Source organism: Bidens hawaiensis, unplaced genomic scaffold, assembly GCF_021521415.1.
Source record: "Bidens hawaiensis isolate Kalapana, Puna unplaced genomic scaffold, B.hawaiensis_p1.1 tig00004242_1, whole genome shotgun sequence".
NCBI lineage: Eukaryota > Viridiplantae > Streptophyta > Magnoliopsida > Asterales > Asteraceae > Bidens > Bidens hawaiensis.
This window is the reverse complement of record NW_027491253.1, coordinates 1,754,763-1,776,913: the sequence shown is the minus strand read 5'-3', so window position 1 is coordinate 1,776,913 and position 22,151 is coordinate 1,754,763. Positions and strand designations below refer to the sequence as shown.

The 22,151-nt window shown below is 35.3% G+C and overlaps 2 protein-coding genes across 3 annotated transcripts; one reads left to right on the top strand and one right to left on the bottom strand.

The window, feature by feature from the left end:
- Positions 1–6,067: 6,067 nt before the first annotated feature.
- On the top strand, positions 6,068–17,623 carry LOC143625917 (uncharacterized). 2 transcript variants are annotated; one of them, XM_077096134.1, is made up of 22 exons: positions 6,068–6,185; positions 6,417–6,496; positions 6,591–6,677; positions 6,764–6,932; positions 7,016–7,072; positions 7,141–7,205; positions 7,658–7,741; positions 7,823–7,873; positions 7,956–8,018; positions 8,087–8,133; positions 8,865–8,934; positions 9,032–9,094; positions 10,196–10,285; positions 10,357–10,395; positions 10,493–10,642; positions 10,714–10,791; positions 10,891–10,976; positions 11,106–11,154; positions 16,522–16,602; positions 16,701–16,794; positions 17,374–17,466; positions 17,573–17,623. In XM_077096134.1, exons 1-21 carry the CDS (start codon positions 6,068–6,070, stop codon positions 17,439–17,441), a joined length of 1,689 nt encoding a protein of 562 aa, XP_076952249.1. In that variant the 3' UTR covers positions 17,442–17,466; positions 17,573–17,623. The 2 variants fall into 2 exon arrangements, with proteins under 2 accessions (XP_076952249.1, XP_076952250.1); XM_077096135.1 differs by having other exon boundaries at positions 17,557–17,623.
- Positions 17,624–21,365: 3,742 nt separating this feature from the next.
- Positions 21,366–21,896, bottom strand: LOC143625880 (uncharacterized). Its single transcript, XM_077096102.1, has one exon. The coding sequence runs from the start codon at positions 21,894–21,896 to the stop codon at positions 21,366–21,368; it is 531 nt and encodes a 176-aa protein (XP_076952217.1).
- Between the last annotated feature and the right edge of the window lie 255 nt (positions 21,897–22,151).

Here is a 22,151-nt window from a genome sequence, read left to right as displayed (position 1 = left end):
GTCCAACCAATGTTACAGCTTTCTGGGTGGCCCACACTCTACCTCCGACTCGGTGGTCTTGGTCTAATTTGGTTGTATTTTAGGGTGCGGGTGCAAGACAAAAACAGTTTAGTATAGTTTTGATGAAAATTTTGAGTCGAACCAGTAACTACAAAATTTGAAGAAACTTAGCCAAACTGACTGGGGTGGCTAGGTCGGCCGGGTAGGCCAAAATGGCCAAAGCGGTTCAGTTTAGACTAGTTTTTTTTTAGAATGAAATTGTACCATTGACCTTAGAAAGATTTGTCAAGTTTAAAAAAGACCACAAATTTAACCTTTTAAGTTTAATGTTTTTCTAATATTAGCCCTTATACCATTATGTTGTCCTACTTTCAAAGTAATAGCCTTTGGGACATTACACTAAACATGTTTTCATCAGGACTTGTAATAAGTTACACCAACTTAATATTTGTTACTGTTATCACTATCTTTATTTATGCATTTGGTACCTTAACTAACGTTAGCATTATCATTATTACTACCTATTTGTTTGTTGTTGATGTTTCCTTCTACGATGTCATACCTATAATTTTAGAGCTAATTAAGGATTTATCTGAAAGCAGCCTCTCTATTCTTTAGGATAGAGGTACGTTGCATTTATTTTAACAAATCTTTTGGTGTAAATTCACACAATATAATTTTACAAAAAGTCTCTTATTTATTTAACTCTTGTCACACAATTGATGTAGTTTAGAAACACTTAACCTAAATAAAGAACATTTGGTACCAAATTTAGGTACCAAGACATGACAACGTATTACATTTTCCCGTCGTGCATATGTAAATAGTGTTATATCTATTGCTTTAACAAGTAGCATCAACAATTCCATTAGCCCCACTGATTTTGTACCATCTATTTTTTATTCTTCTAACTTCAGTTTCAAGGCACCCCTCAAATTCCCAACTTTTATGCCTAATTGAATGGCCCAAGTGGTGAATGGGATGTAATGGTTCTAGATGCCGGGGGGGGGGGGGGGGGGGGATCAAATAGTGGGGTGTGACAGTTGTATCAATCTTAGATGTATAATGATCATTTGTATCAATTTCTCATGCTTTTTACTTTTTAGTGCCAGTTAGCGACAAGAATCAAACATGCTATAGCTAGTTTTATGAAAAAGCTAGAAGTCTAGAACCATAATTAGTTAATTACAGTATGACCTTACAACAAAAATAATTAATATATTTAACTATATTTTATCGTAATATTTTATATTATATAATGCTATGTTAGAATGCCGTGCATTACACGGGTTGAATAAATGCTAAGTTAAGTTTCAAAACATTTTTTTCCGTATGAGTGTTAACTATTTTTTTATTGATATGATAAAGGTTAATCCAATTGAAGTGTGCTTATTCCTTTGGATATCCTTTAAGCATGGTTAACTTAAATTGGTTATTATTTATTAAGAACTAAAAATTTGGATTTTTGTAATACCACCTATTTTTTCATTATTTGATGTATTGTAGTTAGGGGTGTGCAAACGATAAAACCCGACCCGAGGAGCTTTTCTTTGTAAGCCGGAAGAGTTTTTTTTTTTCTTGTTTTGTTTGCTCCTAGTTTAGGTGTTTTGTTGTTTTTTTTTTCTGACGAGTGTTCTTGTCTCGTTCTTTCGGTTTTTGTTTTTTAATTGGCCTTTCAAAAAAAAAAACAAAATTATTAGAAATCACCAATAAAAACAATCATTGTCATCGCCGTTTTTTTAATATTTTAACGAAAATAATTTTGAACTTCATAATTGAGATTCATATAGACAAAGTAAAAAAAAAAAAGGTTTGTTTAATTGGATAATGATATAATAACTATCCACAAGTAAATAACAAGTATCCATAAATAAATATACAATAAATATAAAAAAGCATACATTCTTTTAATATCATCATTTAATATTTAATAGGAGAGATGTACAAGAAAACAAAAATTTTAATGGTATAGAATAATAACACTTCAGCTATAATTATTTCTTAAGAAATAAGGTAGTGTTTGGTATTAAGTAATGATAGGTAGAATGTAATGGATTATTCCAAATGAATGAAATAAAACAAGTTTTTCATTCCTAAGGAATGCAAGTCTTTCTATATATAGCATTTTTGATTCCTTAATAAAATGTGTTTTTTCTTTCATTTCTTCAACGAATGGAATGAAAAATGATCAACAGTTATTATTATTATTGTTGTTATTATTAAATTATAATAAATATTATATTATTATTATATCATATTATGTTATTACCGTTTCATTAATTAACAAAAATATTATGTGTATATAGTTTATTATTTAATAATAAAATAATAATAAAGTTATGATTTATTTAATTCCTACGTGATAACCAAACAAGATAGTGAAATAGTAATAATTTATTTCATTCATTTGTTCATTCCATTCCTTTGTCCATTTCATTTCATCATTCATTCCATTACCCTATACCAAACAGACCATAATTATCATTTCCATATTGATGGGGTGGTAAGACGGTTAAAATGTGAAATATGAGGTCATGGTTCAAACCTTATACAATTTTACATTATGATGTATTGTACCATATCAACAACAATCACACATAATAACGTCTCACCCATAGCAAAACTATTAGTATGGTTAAGAAGCGTGTGATGTAGCCTAATCATTCCTCTATCTAAGGGATACAAAGGTGGCTTCCAGTGAGACTGAAAATCTTTTAAAACCATGATTGAACCTAAAAGTATTTTAGGAAAAAAAAAATAACATAATACACAAAATAACTAATAAAGATCAATACCAAAAAAATCAAAAAATAACATTAATAAGCTACAAACAAGATACGCATGATTAATAAGCTACAAACAAGATATGTATGGTAGAAAAGTATACATATAAACAAATTAAAAAAAATCAATGGGAAGAAACACACCTCTATGACAAAATAGTAGGAGCCCCGATAAGTCTTCACCTTACTCCTACATCGCGCGAAGACCTATCATTAATGTTGTCGTTAAAAATGTGTAAGTTCAATAGATTATTCATAATTCACTCATCTTAGGATAGTTTGGATCTACCTATACTCCTTGATCCCTCCCACAAAATAGAGTTTCAGCGGCTCTAACTGACGTCATCATGTGTCTCCTCTTCACATGCCAAAACTATCTCAATTTACATATATTGTATTAGATCATATTAGATTATATCATGCTACTGTATCGTATCATATCATATCATGTTACATCATGTTGCATTAGATCATTTTAGATTATATCATATTATATCGTGTTGATTATATCATATTATATTATTAGCACTACATGTATAAATAACTGATGCTATACGTGGGCAAAAATTCACTATTTTCTCCCCTCTAGCTTGTTCAATATCTTTACGGGTCTTGGCATTTTTTCAAACATCAGATAAAATCAAAAGAGAAATGAAGTACATCTTGTTGACAGGAGGGATGGTAAGCGGCCTTGGCAAGGGTGTTGCTGCTAGTAGCATTGGCGTTGTTCTTAAGGCTTGTGGCCTTTGTGTCACCTTAATCAAAATCGGTTTGTTTTTCAAGACCCCTCATTAATATTGTCACTGTTTTATTGATTTGGTAAGGTGTTGTGTCTTAATTAACTAGGTTTGTAACTCCGTTTTTTTACTTTGTCTTGTTTGATCTTTAACTTCAATGAATTATGATAGATTTGTCAACGCTTTCTTCTCAGTCAATATTATAAACCTTTTTTTTAGAACAATTTTATATTATTATGGAGTTTGCACCGATTCATATTTGTTTTGAATATGGATGCATCTATGGGTTTCTTTGAAATACTCACAAAATTATAAAGGCATCTTCTGGTATAATATGTTATCTTACATATCGGTAAACATCGTCAAGACCTACAAACTACATTAACTTAATTTTTTTGATCGAAACTAAGAATTTCTGTTGTACCATCACATTTATATTGAATACATTTTATGAAAGGGGCAACTTCATATAATAGTAACCAACTTTCAAAAGTGTTCAAATTAGGTCACTTAACTTTAAAAAGTGTTCCAATTAGGTCACTCAACTTTCGTGTTTGATTAAAGTAAAAGTTTTAACATGTTTTTTTAGCCAATTTCTTTTCTGTTTCACATAGAAAATCTTTTTATCTTTTTTTTGAAGTTGACGTTGAGTGGCGACGTGAATTTTATTTTTTATTTTTAAATTTTAACATAATTAACGTTTTTTTAAAATTTTTAAATTTAACTACATATATTGCAAATTCCGACACCCACATCTTATCATCCATTTCTTTCTTGACGTACACAAAAATCGGTGAGACTTGATTTGAAGATTTAGTGACTCGATTTGAGAAAAATATGCATCAGTGACCTAATTGGAACACTTTTGAAAGTTGGTTACTATTCTATGAGATTTTCCCTTTATGAAAATGCAGAGCATATTTTTTTGGTGTAAGTTGAACACGACATAGTTATCAATTTCACAATGAATTTTGTATAACTATTGTTACAAATATAATGAGCTTTTAGAAAACACCTAACCTAGATAAAAAAACCCTTTGGTCCATGTGGGACATCCACCCAAATGGTGAGACTTCAAATACAAGAGTGTGCAGGTTGGTGGATAAAAAACAGAAGATAAACACCTCTTGATATTGAATTTGGTACGCATTGATGAAAATTGAATTACATTTGTCCCATTTCTTAAACATTATTATATACTGTTTTTACAAATATCATTAATAACCAACAAATTCATTCGTCTAACGGTCTTCTACTATCATAGTTGTTTCTTATTGTGTCAACTTCAGTTTCACGAAAACAACTCAACTTTACAACTTTTTTACTAATGATGTAATTTCTACAATGTAAGTACCAAAACCATAATCTGATTTAATCCTATTTGAAAGAGGAACCTGTGATTAGCTATTATGGAAATTTTCAAATGAACAACTTTAGAAAATCATTCAGTTAGTCTTTGATTTACTATGTTCAACACTTCAACTTACCGAATACCTAAATAGCTATAACAAATTTTCCTTATTTGCATCAACAACTACTACTAGAAGAATTTATTTACGTAGCACTAATGATTCAATAAATATCATTGTGAGTTTTACCATAACATATTTCGTTTCCAAAAAATATAAAATTTTCTGATAACTAGCTCTATGGCTCTACTATAACCATATTATACTATATTTTATTATGACATATTATGCTATATAATATGTCAAAATTGCACTAATTTTGACGTTATTTTACTAATCTCGTGAAAATAACGTTAAAAGTGGCGGAGGGTTAATCAGGCATCATGTGGTGGCGTTGATAGCCGAAAGACAAGGGCACATGCACCGATCAGCCGGTGTCCCGATGATTGAGTGCTATGTGCCTTATGTCCAAGGCTTGATGCAAAACTACTATCGAGCCGGGGGTCTCACCGGAAGCAGCCTCTCTATCCCTATGGGATAGAGGTAAGGCTGTCTACATCTTACCCTCCTCAGACCCTACCATAGCATTGCTATTGGTAGGATATACTGAGTACGATGATGATGATGCTATATAATATAACAGAACAAGACTCATAAAAAAATAAGAAACGGGAAAATCATCGGTTTTATATGTAAGAACTTCATAAAAACATATTTTACATGAAAAAAAGTTTCTTTTGTAATTTTTTTAGACTTTTGTATATTAACACTTTTACATGTAAAATATGCACATGTTTCTTACTGTTATTTGGTTTCTATAATGAAGTTACCCCTAATATAATATTGTATCTAAAATGATGTTACGTTGTTTTCTAGTCTAGTTTCTTGCTTGACTAGATTTCTTTTTTCTATCAATAAACTTCACCGTTTAAAAAAAAGAAAAAAAAATCTATATACATATGAAACCAACAAAACTTAAAGCATCCACCCAGGGTTTAGTTTAGTTGTTTGTTCCCTGCTACCTCCCAGTTCCTTTTATATTACATTACATTCTCAATTCACACCTTTCACTATCTTTCACTGGGACATTTTCACAAACACTTGGCAGACAACCACCCAAACACACAACATAACAGAAATGAAATACGTCTTGATCACCGGCGGTGTCGTGAGCGGTCTCGGCAAGGGCGTCACCGCCAGTAGCATTGGCGTCGTCCTCAAGGCCTGTGGCCTCCGTGTCACCTCTATCAAAATCGGTTAGTATTATCGGCTTTTCGATTCGTCTGGTAAGTCAAGCTGCGGCTCAATTAGGTTCCTAACTTCGCTGTTGTTTCATCCTTTTGATTTAAGACACAACAAACAAATTGATTATTATTTGCTCATGCATGTTTCTGTTAGTGACAGTTATTGATTGATCTGATGTGAGTTTAGATGCTTACAAGTGGAAATTGAATATCAATTTATCATTTTAAGTTATGTGATTGCAGATCCATACTTGAACACAGATGCTGGTACCATGTCTCCATTTGAACATGGAGAGGTTTTTGTTCTTGATGATGGTGGAGAGGTGCTAATTCCTCATCTTTAAACATATTATTAATTAACTCTATTTAGCATTTATGAATTTATGAATGATGCATATTTCTGTGCAATCTTGATAGGTTGATCTAGATCTCGGTAACTACGAACGGTTCTTAGATGTCAGACTCACCAGAGATAACAACATAACAACCGGAAAGATATATCAGGTTTGTATGAATTATAATTATATAAATGCATAGTTGTGTTTATCCAACAAAGATACTGATTATCTGATTTGTTTTCTTTTTACCAGTCGGTTCTTGAGAAGGAACGAAAAGGGGATTATCTTGGAAAAACAGTTCAGGTGGTCCCACACATAACTGATGCTATTAAGGATTGGATTGAGTCGGTTTCAGTTATACCTGTTGATGGCGAAGCGGGCCCGGCTGATGTGTGTGTGATAGAATTAGGAGGGACAGTTGGTATTCTATTATGAAACTAACTTCTGCATTGTTTTTAAAATTTGATGAATGGTGATAGTTATAACATATGTAATCCTTTTTAGGTGATATTGAGTCTATGCCATTCATAGAGGCTTTGCGACAGTTATTTTTTTCAAAAGGTAAGTTCGTTATTATTATTATAATTGTTTATGTATTGTGCTTATGCTTGTTTTCTGCTTTTTTACAGGACCAGATAATTTCTGTCTTATTCATGTTAGTCTTGTACCTGTGCTCGGTGTTGTTGGTGAACAGGTAATAATCCTGAGCTTCCAAGTTGGATTTAGCTTAATTTTGATCAGGGGAATGCGAACCGAATCGTAACCAGAATAACCAACGCAACCGAACCGAAAAACACAATAAAAAACTGAGAACCGAACGAACAGAAAAGAAACTGATTTTAAGTATATTATAGGAAATTTATAAAATGGCGTGGCCCAAAAATTGTAGTCCCCAATATGTAAAAATCAGTCAATAACTAATTAATAAAATAATTAGGCCAAAAGTTTGAAGTCCAGATTCATTAGTTTGGGCTTTTTTTCGGCCCAAAATAATAAAGCGCAAATGGTAAAACTGAAAAAACTAAATTTTTGGTTTGAGCTCAAAGCCGACACAGACCGATCCATGCACATCCTAGTTTTGTTGTTTGGGGAAATGGGAAAGTGTTATATTCATATGGTTAAACGCTTTGATGCTTGTTATTTCAGAAAACAAAACCTACACAACACAGTGTTCGGGAACTGCGAGCGTTAGGCCTGACACCTCACTTTTTAGCATGTCGGTCTGCTCAGGTATGCTGTTCTTTTGGCTCATTTTTCTCATGGATATTATAAGTGATTATGTATTAAATAACTGTCATGGTTACCTTGCAGCCATTGTTGGAAAACACAAAGCAGAAACTCTCACAATTTTGCCATGTGCCTGTAAGTTTATGTTGATTCACCATTTTGTAATCTTATGTTGTTTTTTTATGTTTCTTTGTTTCTTGATTTATTTTGTAAACAGGTTGCTAATATTCTCAATATTCATGATGTTCCAAACATATGGCACGTTCCTCTTGTACTTCGGGTACGTAAACATTACAATTTTTTTTTATCTTTCACATTATTTCTGAAATTTTATTGATTTTGTTTCAGAACCAAAATGCTCATGAGGCGATCCTGAAACAGCTAGCTCTAGATAGGTGAGCTTTAATATTTATATAATAGTCACTGCATTAGGGCATGATGTATGTTATTAATTTGCATAGGTTGTAAATGAACCGAAAGTTTAGTGAAGCGTTCGGCTGGAAGTTTGTTTATGTTTGTTCATTAATAAATGAACACATATGAACAAGGATTTTTGTTTGATTAATTAAGTGAACGAACGCAGACCGAGGTCGTGTTCGTGAATGTTCGGTAATGTGTTCATTCATTAACTTTCATTTATGTTCGTTCGTTGACGTTCATTGATGCCCGTTCGCCCATGCTCTTTTATTTGCGTTTGGTCATTAAAGGTTTCTTATAATTTATATTTGTAAATTATTAGTGTCATGTCAAGTACTTAACTTTATATTTATTTTGGGTGAGTATGTCTAATGCTTGAGTTAAGAATGTTAATTGTCATTTTTCAAATTAATATGTCCGTTTGTTTTTGTTCATGCTCATTTATGTAATTAACGAATGAAAACAATCACACACGAACAAAATCATTTTTTTTAAAAGAACAAACACAAACAAGAAGTTTTGTTCGGTTATGTGTACGTGAACCATCTATGTGTCCGATAAATGCTTAGCGAACGAGCATGAGCAAGGTCTCGTTCAGTTTGGTTTGTTTATAGCCCTGATATTGCACCTTGGTAGAATTCACACTCTTTGAAAAGATTAAATTTTGATTATTTACGGGCTGCGAGGAATCTGAGCTATCGCGTTTCAGTGTAGCCAAACCTCCAAATTTACAAGCGTGGACTACTAGGGCAGAAACGTTTGACAGCCTAACCAATCATGTACGTTTCTTTTTCTTTCTTTCTTTTTTTAATCCTAAATGATTTCTACCCTTTATATAGTTTCATATAGTGACTGAAGTAAGATTACTGTATGCAGGTCAAGATTGCGATGGTTGGGAAATATGTTGGCCTAACAGACTCTTATTTGTCTGTTGTTAAGGTACAGTTACTTGATCAGTGTGTTTTTACTTCGTGTGTGGTTTTAAAGTAAGAGCATTATATGCTACTTGATTAGTGTGTTTTTACTCCGTGCGGGGTTCTAAAATAAGAGTATTATGTTTTCTATGAAATGTTAAATGTTACTAAACCTTAGGATGTATCTTTGTTTGGTTTGGTTTTCTTTAAAATTCTCAGAGAGATGTGTATTCTGGTTTGTAAACGAGCTGAGCCGAGCCAGCTTGGGCTTGGGCTTGCCTCGGATCGTTATCTTAACAAGTTGAAATGTGGACCTTGAGTTTGGCTCGTAAAAAGCTCGAGCCAGCTCATTTATTTACTTTTTTTAAGTAATTTTATATTCTTAGACATATCTATATCTGTATCTATATCTATATCTATATCTATATCTAATAAGTAGCTGGTTACACGGCTTACTCCACATGTCATAATTCCGTGAGTCAGAGACTCTTAATTTTAAAAAGTAAATTATAAAAACGCAATAGTAATCAATCATATTTTATCTCTAAATACCGTTTTATAATTCCTAAATATTCATTACTAACTATTTAATATTTTCTTAATTCAACCTGTGTAATACATGGGCTTCTAATCTAGTTGACGTAAAAAAAGTAATATTTTTAACATACACATTATGCATAATTGATAAAACTACAAATATTATGATTATATGTATTCAAATTTGGGTCATGATTCGTATATTATAAAATATTGCCTTTAATTTAAACAAACTATCAAGGCAGCTAAATGAGCCTAATGAGTGAGCCAACGAGCTGAGCTTACCTCGTTTGAGCTAGCCACGAGCTGCGAGGTTTTTGAGCAGTCCTATGTGTATTTCATATTTGGTGCTGATGTTGAATTTGAGATTTACTATTATTATTCATATAAATAGAATACGAGGTTTATGCTAATACATGGTATTATGATTGACAATTATTCTCATTCTGAAAAAACATCATTTATTTTGGTCCGTTAAATAAACACAAGACTTTCCAAGTTTAGCTATTTGCCATTAGCAATCATTTACTACAATAATATTTCATTGCTGCAATCAACATACATGAAAATTGATGCTTTTGAAATGCAGTCTCTTCTTCATGCCTGCACTGCGCTGTCATTGAAACCCTCAATTGAATGGATTGCAGCCTCTGATCTTGAAGATGAAAGTGCTGAATTGGTATAGAGCTTCTATTATTTTAATCCATATTAATTCAAGTATTAACATCGTAACTAATTATTCTTTTGCAGACACCGAAAGCTCATACAAAGGCCTGGGAGACTCTAAGGGTAACTTGATATATTTGAGTTCATTTGTTGTGGTAACATATAATGATCTCTCATAATAAGTTACTACTTTTGTGAAACTAAATATTATTATGTCCAGAATTCAGCATGTGTTTTGGTTCCTGGTGGATTTGGAGATCGCGGTGTGAAGGGAATGATATTAGCTGCCAAGTATGCCCGAGAGAATAAGGTTCCTTATCTTGGCATTTGTTTGGGCATGCAGATATCTGTTATTGAGATGGCTAGATCTGTAAGTTGTTTCTTTACATATATATTACTCTTAATAATAATATATATTATTAATTTAACCAATTTATCTAGATCTTGGGCTGGAAAGGGGCAAATAGTACCGAATTTGATGAGCATGCACCCAATCCTGTTGTAATATTCATGCCTGAGGTATATAATTATTTATGTTTTCTTATATTTTCACAAGCTTTATTTTGAGATGTAAATAGGTTATTATCAATCTTCTGTTCCTTACGCATTTACTTTCAGGGTTCAAGAACACACATGGGAAACACAATGAGACTTGGCTCTAGAAGAACCTTATTTCAGACGCCGGATTGTATCACTGCAAAACTGTATAAAATTATATCTTACGTTTCTAGCTACTTAAATTCATAAACACTCCTTTTGGCTCTATTAAGTGTTTTAAGTGAATAATTGGGAATCTTATGTTTGGTTATTATGCTCATTTTTTTTTGGGTTAGGTATCACAATCCAGAGTATGTGGATGAGCGGCATCGACATCGTTATGAAGTTAGTTATTATAATTAATTACACGATGGTTCTGTGGTTTACTCATATTGCTGGTTTAGTGATAAGATTTAAAATTCCAGCAGGCAACTTTTATTTAAACTGAGATAAACAGCCCGATTCGAGAGGGGCAATGTCTCCAATTACACAATACTTTGATAATGAAAAACTAGAATGAGGAATACAAAGTAAGAAGCCTGTTTTTATTAACCCAAAATATATAACTGTTGGCATAGGAACAGCCCCTCACTCCTTTATCTTCCTGTTAATAAAGGCCATATTAGCTACTCCCCACTCTTCCAACTTACCACTAACTCCTTGACCAAGTGGATCCAGCTTAAGCCCAAAAACAGAATTCAGCTGGCCCGCATTGGCAGCTGTGGCCCGTTTCCTTCTTCTCGAGTATACTTTAATTGGGCCTTTATCATTACTTCCCTCCCGGTAAAACGCCTTGTCCTCAAGGCGGAATGTGGGAAATTGTTCTGCCAACAGATCATAGGATTCCCATGTAGCTTCTTCCACCGGACGATTACACCAAGATACCAGTAATTCAAGAACCAAATGATCAGCTTCATAAATCCAACGATGAGCTATAATAGAACTTGGTTGTAAGTCAATTTCCCAGTCTTTAGTGATGGGTAACGGAGTTTGCTGGTCAGAAGAGAAAGATCCATAGGCGGGTTTAAGCATGGACACATGGAACACCGGGTGAATTCTAGCAGTAGGTGGGAGCTCCAATTCGTAAGCAACTGGACCCACTGCACGTTTAATACGATATGGACCGAAAAAGCGTGGAGAAAGTTTTTCATAGCGACGTTTGGCTAAACTTTTTTGACGGTAAGGTTGAATTTTTAGGAAAACAAAATCCCCAACCTGAAATGTTAGATCTCGCCGTCTGTGGTTAGCTTGATTCTTCATCCGGTCTTGGGCCCTTTTGAGATTGTTTCTAAGAAGCTTTAACATATCATCCCGGTCTACTAACTGTTGTTCTAATTCTGCATTTTTTGTCTCTCCCATGGCATAAGGCAATAAGGAAGGATGCTCCCTACCATAGACGATAGTGAAAGGAGTGGTGCTTGTTGCCGTGTGATACCCCGTGTTATACGAATATTCAGCCCATGGTAAATAAGTACTCCACTTTGTAGGTTGTTCACTAGCAAAACATCGTAAATAAGCTTCAAGACACCGGTTCAGGACTTCAGTCTGCCATCCGTCTGTGGATGGTAACTTGTACTCAATTGGAGCTTAGTTTGGCTTAAGCGAAATAGTTCCTGCCAAAAGTAACTGAGAAAAACCACGTCTCTGTCAGATACGATGGATCGCGGGAATCCATGCAAGCGAATTACTTCCTTACAAAAAATTGCAGCCACCCCTTTTGCAGTGAATGGATGCGAGAGGCAAAGAAAATGAGCGTATTTGCTCAAACGATCAACCACCACTAATATAGTATCGTAACGACCCGAAGGAGGTAAGCCAACTATAAAGTCCATGGAGAGATCCTCCCAAATCTGATTGGGAATGGGTAAGGGCTGAAGTAAGCCAGCAGGTGATAGTGTTTGGTATTTCTGTTGTTGACAGATTACACACTGCTGCACAAAAACTCGAACATCTTGTTTCAACTTAGGCCAAAAATACCTTACTGAAAGACGCTTTAAAGTCTTTAAAAATCCCCCATGACCACCGGTTGGGGTATCATGTGTCTCCTGTAACAATTTCTTCTTGAGATCAGGCACATCAGGTATCACTAAGCGTCCTTTATAAAATAGAAACTGATCAACGATGGAGAAGCCAACAACTGATGATGGGTCAGCTTGTAATTTGTTGACAATATCACTCGTAACTGGGTCATTTTGGAGTCCGAGTTTGATGTCAGCCACCTCTACACAATAGGGCACCATCAGTGTTAATAACTCGCCCGAATGGGGTCGGCGTGATAAGGCATCTGCTCCTTTATTTTCTTTCCCTGCTTTGTGAATAATAGAGAAGTCATAAGGCATAAGCTTTAATAGTAGACGTTGTTGCTCGGTAGTTGTAATCCGCTGCTCAAGTAAGAACTTCATGGTGTAATGATCGGTACGAATGAGGAAATGTCGGCCAAGCAGGTAATGGCTCCACTTTTGTACTGCCAATACTAAAGCCAGCAGCTCCCGATCATAAGCTGATTTAAATTGATTAGAAGGGGAAAATCCCTTGCTAAAATAAGCCACGGGATGTTCTGCTTGGGACAATATCGCCCCCACACCATCAGAAGAAGCGTCACATTCAACGACAAATGGTTGTGAGAAGTTGGGTAACCTCAAAACAGGTGTGGACAGCAGTGCTTGTTTCAGTTTATTAAAAGCATTTAGGGCTTCTTCCGACCATATGAACCCATCTTTCTTAGTCAACATTGTGAGAGGTCGCGCTATCAAACCATAGTTTCGAACGAAACGTCTATAGTATCCCGTTAGACCAAGAAAACCTCTCACTTAGGTATCGGCCACGATTGCACTGCTGAAATCTTTTCTTCTTCAACTTTTAACACCTTCTGAATTAACCACATGCCCAAGGAACACCACTTGGGGCTGCCCGAAACAACACTTCGACATCTTAGCAAAAAATTGATTGTCGTGTAACAACTTTAGGGCCTGTTCTAAATGAGACCAGTGTTGCTCCATGGTATGGCTGTATATCAATATATCGTCAAAAAATACGAGTATGAAACGACGTAAAAAGGGGCGAAATAGATCGTCCATAATGGCTTGAAAAGTGGAAGGCGCATTTGTCAATCCAAATGGCATCACCTTGAACTCGTAGTGCCCTGAGTGAGTACGAAAAGCTGTTTTTGCAACAGCTTGAGCAGTTACTCTGATCTGGTAATACCCAGATCGTAAATCAAGCTTTGAAAATACCCGTGCGCCATATAATTCATCCAGTAACTCGTCAATATTCGGAATGGGGTACTTGTCGGCTACTGTTATCTTGTTAAGGGCTCGATAATCGACACACATTCTCCAAGTTTTATCTTTCTTTTTTACTAGTAAAACCGGACTCGAAAACGGGCTAGTACTTGCCTGAATAAACCCAGCTGCCAAAAGTTGGTCGACTTGTTTCTCTATTTCTGTTTTTTGCGAATGGGGGTATCGGTAGGGTCGGATATTTGGTGGTGGTGCGTTGGGAATTAAGGGGATTGAGTGGGTCTGAGTTCTAACAGGTGGTAGGGTTGTGGGTTCATCAAACACAGTGAAGTATTTGTCGATAATAGGTTGTAGTGGAGATGGAATTTGTGGGCTGCTCATTGGTTCGATAGCCAAGTGTTGGAAGCTAGATGATTTCTGGGTTCCCGTTTCAATACCTTTCAGCTTGTATCGCTTCCCTTCTATAGTGAAAATCGTGAATAGTTCTTTCCAATTTGCTTGAACCGGTATTCAAGGTGGATAGCCATTGAATACCCAAAACTAAATCAGCCCCTCCAATTGAAAAAGGGTGAAAGTCTTGAATAATCTTCAAATCATTAATCTGTACAGAAAGACTTTTGCAAATATGATGACATCGGATTACATCTCCATTGCCAATTTGAACCCTGAAAGGTGGTATCGCTTAGGTCTCAAGATTAATCTATTTCACCAAACAATCTGAGATAAAATTATGGGTAGAACCCCCATCAATTAAAATCAAAACCTCAGTGGAATTTAACATACCATGAACTTTCATCGTTGTGGGATGTGATTTCCCAAGAATAGCATGTAAACTGATTTCTGCTGTCTCTTCTTGTGCCTCATCATTTTTAGGAATTTCAGTTTCATGCTGCACCCCCAAGTCCTCATCGGCTTATAACATTTTCAATGTACCAACTTTACATCTATGCCCAGGACTATATTTCTCCCCACATCTGTAGCACTCACCCCTTAATTGACGGTTTTGTCTTTCCGTGTCTGAAATTCTGAAGGGAGTTTTTTGTTGGTTCGAGGTTTGAGGAATGTAAGGGATAATGGTTTTAGAATCAAGTGGCTTGGAAGTTGATGCCCCGGTAGAACTTTTTCCGGGTCGATGCTGGTTGGATTTAGCCTCAAATTTCAAAGCAAGACTCATGGCGTTGTAAACAGTTTGTGGTTTGTGTATCCTCACATCAGCCTTTAGTTCTTCCTTCATTCCGTTAAGGAAAACCCCTAATAAACAATGTTCTGGACAATTCGAAACCTGCGAAGATCGCTTAGCAAATTCTTGACGGTATTCCTGGACCGACCCAGTTTGTTTGATACTGCATAGTTGTTCATCTGGATTTTGAAATTCGGCTGGACCGAAGTTCTTGGTGAAGGCTTGCACTAATTCTTCCTAGAAAGTTAAAGGATGATCGTCTGACAGCCAGGAATAGAGGTCTAAGGCGTCTCCCTCTAGGTGCATGGAGGCTATTTCTAACTTCTCTTCGTCTGGTATTAGATAATACCGAAAATACTTTTCTGCCTTTAGTATCCACCCACGTGGATCCCCTCCATTAAAAACAGGAAAATCAATTTTGTTGTAGGGTTTGTATCCAGATCGTCCCCTCCACGAGCTCTCCCCTTCGTCAAACCTACTGCCTTTAGAACGGTCTCTTTTCAAGGCTGCAATGTCTTCCTTCATTGAATCCATAGACTCCAACTTTGCAGCAATAGCAGCCAGTTGAACAGCTATTTGCTCTGTGTTGGATCCACCGCTCTCAGAATTGTTCCGGGTTTGAACCATCTTCGTTTCCCGGCAATGGAACCAAATGAAAAACTAGAATAAGGAATACAAAGTAAGAAGCCTGCTTTTATTAACCCAAAATATGTAACTGTTGGCATAGGAACAGCCCCTCACTCCTTTATCTTCCTGTTAATGAAGGCCATATTAGCTACTCCCCACTCTTCCAACTTACCACTAACTCCTTGACCAAGTGGATCCAGCTTAAGCCCAAAAACAGAATTCAGCTGGCCCGCATTGGCAGCTGTGGCCCGTTTCCTTCTTCTCGAGTATACTTTAATTGGGCCTTTATCATTTAGTCACATGTGAAAAGTTACACTGATGGTCCTAATTGTTTACTAGCGGGCAACACTGATGGTCTCTGGAAAGGGGTGTCTGTTAACATTTTAGTTATTGACCAAAATACCCCTATCTTTTACATAAGGGTGTTTTGGTCAATATCAAAATCTTTATTGACATTCACTCAGACCATCCGTGTTAATTGCTAGTGAACAATAAGGACTATCAGTGTATTTTTTTCAAAGGTAGGGACTTAACCTGCAATATAGGTAAACCACAAGGATCATCCATGTAATTAACTCTTATTATTATAAAGAAATATAGTATTGTGGTTGATTGTTTATTTATATTATAGTCGCATGTTTTATTGATTATTACATTGTCATGAAGGTGAATCCTGAGATTGTTGGGGATTTAGAAAAAGCCGGCTTAAGATTTGTGGGGAGGGATGAAAGTGGTCAACGGATGGAGGTTTGTTTTATGATAAGACACTTAATAAAATTGTAGTTCTCAATCAATAATATTATTGCTATTGAAATATGTTAATTTTATCTTCTTATGTTATGCAGATTTTAGAACTTCCAAGTCATCCATTCTATGTAGGGGTACAGTTCCATCCCGAGTACAAATCGAGGCCTGGAAAGCCTTCAGCTTTGTTTTTAGGTGAAGCGATTATTTCTGTTTTCACTTGAGTTTTTTTCATCATCATCATACTTAGTAAATCCCACCATTAGCAAAGCTATGATAGGGTCTGAGGAGGGTAGGATGTAGACAGCCTTGCCTCTACCCTGTAGAAATAGAGAGGCTGCTTCCGGTGAGACCCCCGGCTCGATAGTAGTTTTGCATCAAGCCTTGGACATAAGGCACATAACACTCAAACCACCGGGACACCGGCCGATTGGTGCATGTACCCTTGTCTTTCGGCTATCAACACCACCACATGATGCCTGATTAACCTTCCGCCACTTTTAACGTTATTTTCACGAGATTAGTAAAATAACGTCAAAATTAGTGCAATTTCACTTTTGCCCACCCGAGGGTTCACGCATATATAAATTATATGGGTGCACCGCAAGCAGGGCGTGTTGGCTTGTACCAGCGGGCGGGTTATGTCAACTACGTGTTGGCTTGAGTTTTTTTGTATTTCTTTATTATCTCTTTTTTAAGTCTCATTTTTTTTGCGTTTCATTAATAATATAAATCTATTAAGCATTGTGGTGTAACAAGTATATTTGAGTGCAGGTCTTATATTAGCAGCAACAGGGAAGTTGGAAGCTTATGTGAAAACACATCAGAATGGATCTGCTTAGTTATACCAAACTCGTTTAATATCAGGTACTAAAACACCAGTACAATTGTTAATTTCTGACACGACAAGAACCTAAATTGACACCACACATATAAAGTGTGTTTTGTTGACATCAGGTTTTTTGTGGATTAGGGTGGAATCTTTAAATTTAGGTGCGGGAAGAGGAACCTGCATGGATACAATCAATATGGACGCATGGAACCGTATGACAATGCGTGAATTTGATCAACATAAGTTTTTGATTTTGTAGTCTGAACTTTTCCTATTTGTGTTCTTAAGTAATTGTTTTAGATTGATTTGTGCTTTTTTGAAACATTGTAAGTTCATAAATTTATTGATTTGAATTGGAGAATAATGGCCATGCCTAAGGCTCTTTCATGGCATACATGAGTGGTACCGGTAATGCCCTCATGTGTATTATCCGCTACATTATTGGTACCTTACATCATGAGATTCAACTATAGGCAATGTTGTAAAACTCCCGAGTAAGCGGCCGAGTACTTTCCGATTACTCCCCGTCTAGATCGAGTACTCCCCGCCTCGGCCGAGTACTCCGTAGGTATTTTTCGAGTAATCCCCGACTACTCCCGAGTACTCGCAACTCCCCAGTCAACCGTCTAACGACTTTTACAACCTTGACTATAGGTATCATCCACTTATGCGCTCATAGTCTATTCAGACGATTATTAGGGAAGTTGTCTGGATACTTGTCGATCAACTTCTTGATATCTTGGTCTTTTTAAGCGTCAACCTGTTATCTCTCGCTTCAGTGTCGGGAATGAGTTTTGTGGAACTGCTAACGCTATTATCGAGATATGTTGGATACGAAATCTACTTAACCTCATTGCTCTTAAATGTGTCCCCATTGTATATTGTGACAATGTCGGTGCCATCTATGTATGCACCAGCCTGATACTATTGAGATTGACATTTTGTTCGGGGAGAAGTAACATTGGGTGAGTTTCACACCCTCATGTTCCATTAAGCTCTCTTAATGTGTTGACCCACTTCTTCACTAAGACAACATCGTCATCTTTGTTTGGTGAATAATGCACCTGTTTGAATGTTCATCTAATCGTCTTACTTCTATAACAGTACTGCATTAGATCTACTTAATGGTTAAACCTGTTAAGAGTTTTGTATCAAAGTTAAGTTTTATCTTTCTATATATATAACTAGCTTATATGCCCGTGTGATACACGGGTTGAAAAATATTTTTTAAATTTCATATATTATTAAAATTTAAACTAAATAAATATGTAACAATTAAATATATCAAGTAACTTAAATATGACATAAAAGATGAAACAGTATTTAAAAATCTATTACAAGGACGACACATATTTCCTCCTATGTCCCAAAGATGTTGCACCTGCCACTGGCTTTCATATCCTGCTCACCTTCAACCTGAAAAGTCAACCGCAACTTAGAAATAATTAAAAGCCATATCATACGTAAACACATAATATACGAAATTTTGAATGTGAGGTTTTTATAACAAAGCCTATCTGCTAATTCTTGGTCAGTTGAAAATAACAAGTCTACCTTATAACAATTTGTTTACACAAAAGCTGACTATCTGCTTCTACTTATATGCATAGCAAAAGAGGTTCAAATGAACAATCCCAAACATAAACTATTTAGTAATGATTTAAGTTACATATGAAAGCAAGTAATTTCTCTCTAATATCAACTTAAATCAGAAGAAAAACATTTAAAAGGGGTAATTAAGAAATGAGAGGAGCAAAATTACCCTTGAGCATAGATTCTTCCAGTACCAAGAGCGTTACGCCCAACTTCACCGCTCCCATGTAAAACGTTAATACCATAATTCGAAACCAAGCATTGTTTACTTGATATCTGCATCCATAAAAAATAGCAATAACTTCCTTTTCTAAATGTCATATAAGAATTGCACCAATTCTTTCTAGCAAAAAAACTGAATGCTATAAACAAATAATATTTGTATCAAACAACATAAAATTGGCATAGTTGGCTTGGGATGGGTTGTGTTGACCCACAATCAATCTTTTAAACATGCTTTATAAATAGTTTGTGTTAAATATGATACTAAAATGAAACTATGCAGAAGGTTATACGCATTAATGATAAATGGACTCCTTTTCTCCTAAACCAGAACCCTACCTGATTTGACAAACATTTTAACAATATTTTCTATTTGGCATGTTCAATTCATCGCAATGTCAATGATAGATAAAAATATACTTACTTTATGCATAGTGAAAGGCTGCAGCGGTATCTATGTGAAGAACGGATTCCCGGTTCCTACTGCAAGAATAACGACCCGTCATTTCCTAAATACCTAACCGCCCTTCGCCTTATATACGGCTCAACAACCTGAGACATCCTATGTTGTTTGGACTTGTTTTGGGATCCCAATGCTCTCCGTTGTTACTTGCAAATATATAGCATTCATCACAGTTGCCAACATTCTAACATGTTTTTTTCAAAATTACAAATTACCCTTACTGTAAAAATTATAGATTTACTAATAAAAGAGTGACTGAAGTTTTACCCAATGTAATCAGCAGATGAACGATCGAAACCACTACTTTTGGCTTCCGAGGCTCCACGAAAGATGTTTTCTCCACCAACTATGACTACCAAAAACCATAGTAGGAAAAAATAGTATATATGATTATTCAATATCATATAACCAGTTTAAAAACATGCATCTAAACACCCCTTAAATTATACAAAAAAAAAAAAAAATGGTACCTCAATGCCAAGGCAAGTGACATCACCAACTTCTCTTGCAATAGATATTGCAACCTATTTATTAGAGGTAGCTATCATATGCTAATATTTATTAAAGTAGAGCTACATTATAAATTAAAACAAAATATAGTTTTAAGTTACCTTTGGGTGTTTCCTCACCCTCACCGCTTACTTTAAGGAGCACCCTTTGCCACTTAACCAGAGCTCTAGATGTATCGTTTTCATTCGAACTAACATACAGACAATCCAAATAGCCAATTTCAGGGTGGGTAATCAAGAAACACATATTAAGTAATTATAATAAATTGAATACCAAATTCTCCTAAAGGTGGGACGGTAGAGAACTATGAACAAGTAAATTTTTACAATCTAGATAACATGAAATATTCAGAAAAAAGATTTAAAATTAAAATATGCATCAATTATACATATAATTTGCTAATCTGTTATACCCACCTCAATTATCAAACTTAAACTTTGTTAACAAAAAGAGATTAAATAATAATAATAATAATAATAATAATAATAATAATAACAACTATTTATTGGGTTCATAGAAATATACCTAAAGGCCATGGAATCTGAAGTATGAACCCTTTCAGAAGGAGCAATTGATGACCAAAATATGTTGTTGTTAAACCCATAATTAATTTGATGGGTTGGCTTGAAAATATCTAAATGTGGTGAATTTGGGATGGATAAAAACGCGGGATGGAAGCAATAGCCATGGGGAAAGGTTTTGAAAGAGCAAGATTTATCAATTAATTTTGCCCTAAAATTTTTAGGAATGAATTGTAGATAAGGAACTTGTACCAACCATGCTTTAGAACCACCAAGTAAATTAACAATAATAAAACAAAAAAAAAAATAAGCAATAACAAACTGAAAACGAATCTGTAGCAAACATGCTTTAGGAGGGTTAGTAGCTCCAGTTGTCTCGAGAGTCGTTAACAGGAGGATGTTGGCATGAAGAAATACATATTCATTTCATAACTAGAACAAGCTCAATGTAACTTTATATGTGATGTCTCAATATCTTTTATTAAATCTCGGTTGGAGCTTACGGTATTTACATCAATCCCGAACGCCCCTCGCGAAGAAGTATTAACAAAAAAAAATAAAAAAAAAATTCAAGCTTGATAAAACAAAATGCCAAAATTGTGAATCCTAAGAAGTGGAAATGCCATTAGTCACTTCTTCTTGTGTTAATTTGCCTTTGAAGCTTAAGCTGCTCATAGAAGTTAGCTATAAACTGTTCCGCCTTCACATCAATTTCCATCTCTTGTTCTTCACATATTTGCTCATCACCACCTTCTTCATCATATCCCTCACCATAACCAATCAAGAAACTCTTTCTTGCTTCACAACACGAGTACCGATCACTTACCTCATCATCAAACTCAAACATATCCGAACAATCAACGTGCGGATTAATGCACGGGATGTGAGGCAAGCGGAACCTCATCGAGTTGGGGCGGTGCATCCGAACATGGATTATAGGAGTTGCATCGAACGATAGCTGCCGGTCACCATATTGCAATGCACCATTGCCTTTTTTAGAGTGATCATGGTTCTTGACAAAATGAGACAAGTCATGCATAAGCCTTTTCTTGAACACAAAGACTCCACCTTTCCTTGCCCATAACAACGCTAGCCGGAGTATGTTCCAAGCTCTTCGGCTCACCTCTGATCTTGATTTGGTTTTCACAATCTGCATGTTTTTTTTGTTGGAAAGAGACAGGTTTTTTAACGTTGTTGTTGATGAGTTTAATGATAGAAAGGATGTTTATGTGCCTATATATATGCATATGAATGAGGTGGCGTGGCTGTACGCGGTTCCACCCACGCTTTTTTACATACCAAATATCCATCTGTTGCTATGTTACTTTTTTCTTATAAGATTATTATAAGTTTAATTAGTATAATGCTTATGGTGTGAAAACAATGAATAAAGGCTGGATCCCTTTTAACA

Coding starts and splice junctions, on each gene's coding strand:
- LOC143625917 (XM_077096134.1), top strand. CDS start 6,068: ATGAAATACGTCTTGATCACCGGCGGTGTCGTGAGCGGTCTCGGCAAG. Junction 6,933..7,015: donor AGAATTAGGAGGGACAGTTG/GTATTCTATTAT, acceptor AATCCTTTTTAG/GTGATATTGAGTCTATGCCA. Junction 7,874..7,955: donor CACAATTTTGCCATGTGCCT/GTAAGTTTATGT, acceptor TTTTGTAAACAG/GTTGCTAATATTCTCAATAT.
- LOC143625880 (XM_077096102.1), bottom strand. CDS start 21,896: ATGCAGATTGTGAAAACCAAATCAAGATCAGAGGTGAGCCGAAGAGCT.